Below are 2,087 nucleotides of genomic sequence, written 5' to 3' on the forward strand. Positions count from 1 at the left end.
ACAACCAGGGAGAAGCTTATTTGTAAGGGCCAGCTCCTTTGTCTGGGGGCACCGGGAGGGAACAGCTCTTTATGGGGGGCACCCGGTAGATCTTCATAGGGGAGAGCTTTATCTGCCCAGGGAAGCTTATTTATAGGGAACAGCACCTTTATCGGGGGGCACCGGGGGAAGGAAGGCGAACTGGAGCCGTGGCAGGAGGCTGTACTCTGCTAGAGTGGGGGGGGCACCCAGCAGGAAGAGCTTGCTTACACGGGAGGGGGCGCAGACCGGAGACACAATGGGGGGCTGTTCTCCAGAAGACTGACACCTCGGCGGCAGCGTATCCCAGCCAGGCCCGCGCTGGGGGGGGGTGGGGGTGGGATTTCTGGGCAGGTCCTTCCTGGGCCCCGGTCCTCCAGCTGGCTGGGGGGAAGTGCGTGGAGGGAAAGAGGGGGCAAGCTCAGAAGGCACCCCCAGCCCTGGAGCGGAGGGGTTGGACTAGTATATCTCCCCCCCAATTCCTAGGCCACGTGGGAAGAGTAAAGAAAGGAGAAAAGAGAAAGGGGACAGACAGCCGGGGCTAAACGTGGGGGAGGAGGGCGTCAGTGGCGTCTCTCTCCACTTCACTTCTGCCCATTTTGAAGAAAGGTATAAAAGGAACCCGGACAGACCTCCGGGGATTTGGGGGAGGGGCCTCCCCGTCAGAGAGGACAGCACCAGCCCCCCCACGCCAAGTGTCACTCCACGGGATGGTTCAGATGGGAGCAACGCACTCCGGAAATAAGCAGGGCGCCGAAGGAGGGGTCCCAAACGGACCAGGTCCCTCCCCTCTCCCGGGCCGGGGGCTTCACCCTTGCCCAGGCCGGCTGCAGCCGCAGCAACCAGAGCCCCTACGCCTGGCAGCAGCCGAGCCGGCTCTGGACGCTGGGCATGCGCAGGAGCACGGTCGGCGAGGCCGGCCGGCACCTGACAGCACCAGACCCGCCCAGCCCCCACCCCTTCCCCTGGGCACCTTTCACTTCTCTCCCCTCCCCCACGCCTTTCCCATCACTTCTCTCTCTCCCCTTCCCCACCAGATCTCCTTCCCCTTTCACAACTAGTCTTCCCCCTCCCCATCGCTTCTTTCTCTCCTCCCCCATTACGTCTTTCTCCCTTCCTCCATATGAGCTCCCCCTCCCCCATATTCTCCCAGCTCCAGCTCTCTTCGGCATTAGTTCGCCGCCCTCCCCTCGTGTCTCCGGTTCTCTGTCTCTCGCTCTCTCTCCCCCTCTTTTTTCCCGCGGCAGGCGGTGATGTGGCGGGACTCTTTGTGCGCGGCGGTGGGATACGACGTGATGTCGACGTCGCCGTGCGCGGGGGGGGTGGCGAGGGGGGGGAAGGGCGGGACTCCGCGCCGCGCTCGCTGCCTGCCGCGCGGCCACAGGCTCTGCCGGGCCGGCTCGGCGCGCGGGGGCGGGGCCCTGGCGCGGGGGCGGGGCGCCGGCCGCTCAGGGCGGAGCAGGGCGCAGGCGCTTGAGGGCGGAGCCTCGGTCCGGGCAGCCGACCCTGGGGGTGGTACCGGGACGCGGGGGCGGAGTTCCATGCAGGGCGCAGGCGCACGGGCGCGGGAGCGGAGGTCGGGGCGGGGCCCCGGGGGCTGAGTCGGAGACGGGGGGGTGTGGCGTGTCGCCCGGCGGCGCCGGGCGCAGGCGCGCGCGGGCGAGGGGGCGGGGCCGAGGGGGACGGGCCTCCGCCTCCGGGGGGCGGGGGGTCCGTGTCCCGGCGCAGGGCGGCGCAAGGCGCAGGCGCAGGCGTGCGGGCCGGCCGCGGCTCCCTCCCGGGCGCGAGCTGCCTGGTGTCTCCCGTCGGAAGCTGCGGCCGCCGCGGCCATGATGGCAGCCGAGTGAGCTCCGGCGCCCGTCGCTGCAAGCCGCCTGCGAGGCCCGGCCCGGCCGGCGAGGGGAAGCGAGGCGGGACGAGGCGGGACGAGGCAGAACGAGGCGGGGCGAGGCCAGGCGAGGCGAAGCGAGGCGCGGCGCGGCGAGGCGAGGCGGGGCGCGGCGAGGCGAGGCGGCCCCGGCGGCGATGCGAGACGGCGGCGGCCGCGGCTCCGAGCCCCGCTCCGCGCC

At 70.5% G+C, this 2,087-nt stretch overlaps 1 protein-coding gene across 1 annotated transcript in view; it reads left to right on the forward strand.

The window, feature by feature from the left end:
- The first annotated feature begins 1,271 nt into the window (after positions 1-1,271).
- The window catches only part of PTEN (phosphatase and tensin homolog), a 79,913-nt gene continuing 79,097 nt past the window's right edge, over positions 1,272-2,087 (forward strand). Inside the window, exons 1-2 of the mRNA XM_027840675.1 lie at positions 1,272-1,533; positions 1,566-2,077. Coding sequence (XP_027696476.1) covers positions 1,272-1,533; positions 1,566-2,077 — 774 coding nt within the window. The remainder of the gene's footprint in view (positions 1,534-1,565; positions 2,078-2,087) is intronic.

The sequence above is a fragment of the Vombatus ursinus genome, unplaced genomic scaffold (genome assembly GCF_900497805.2).
Source record: "Vombatus ursinus unplaced genomic scaffold, bare-nosed wombat genome assembly UNPS02014847.1, whole genome shotgun sequence".
Lineage (NCBI taxonomy): Eukaryota > Metazoa > Chordata > Mammalia > Diprotodontia > Vombatidae > Vombatus > Vombatus ursinus.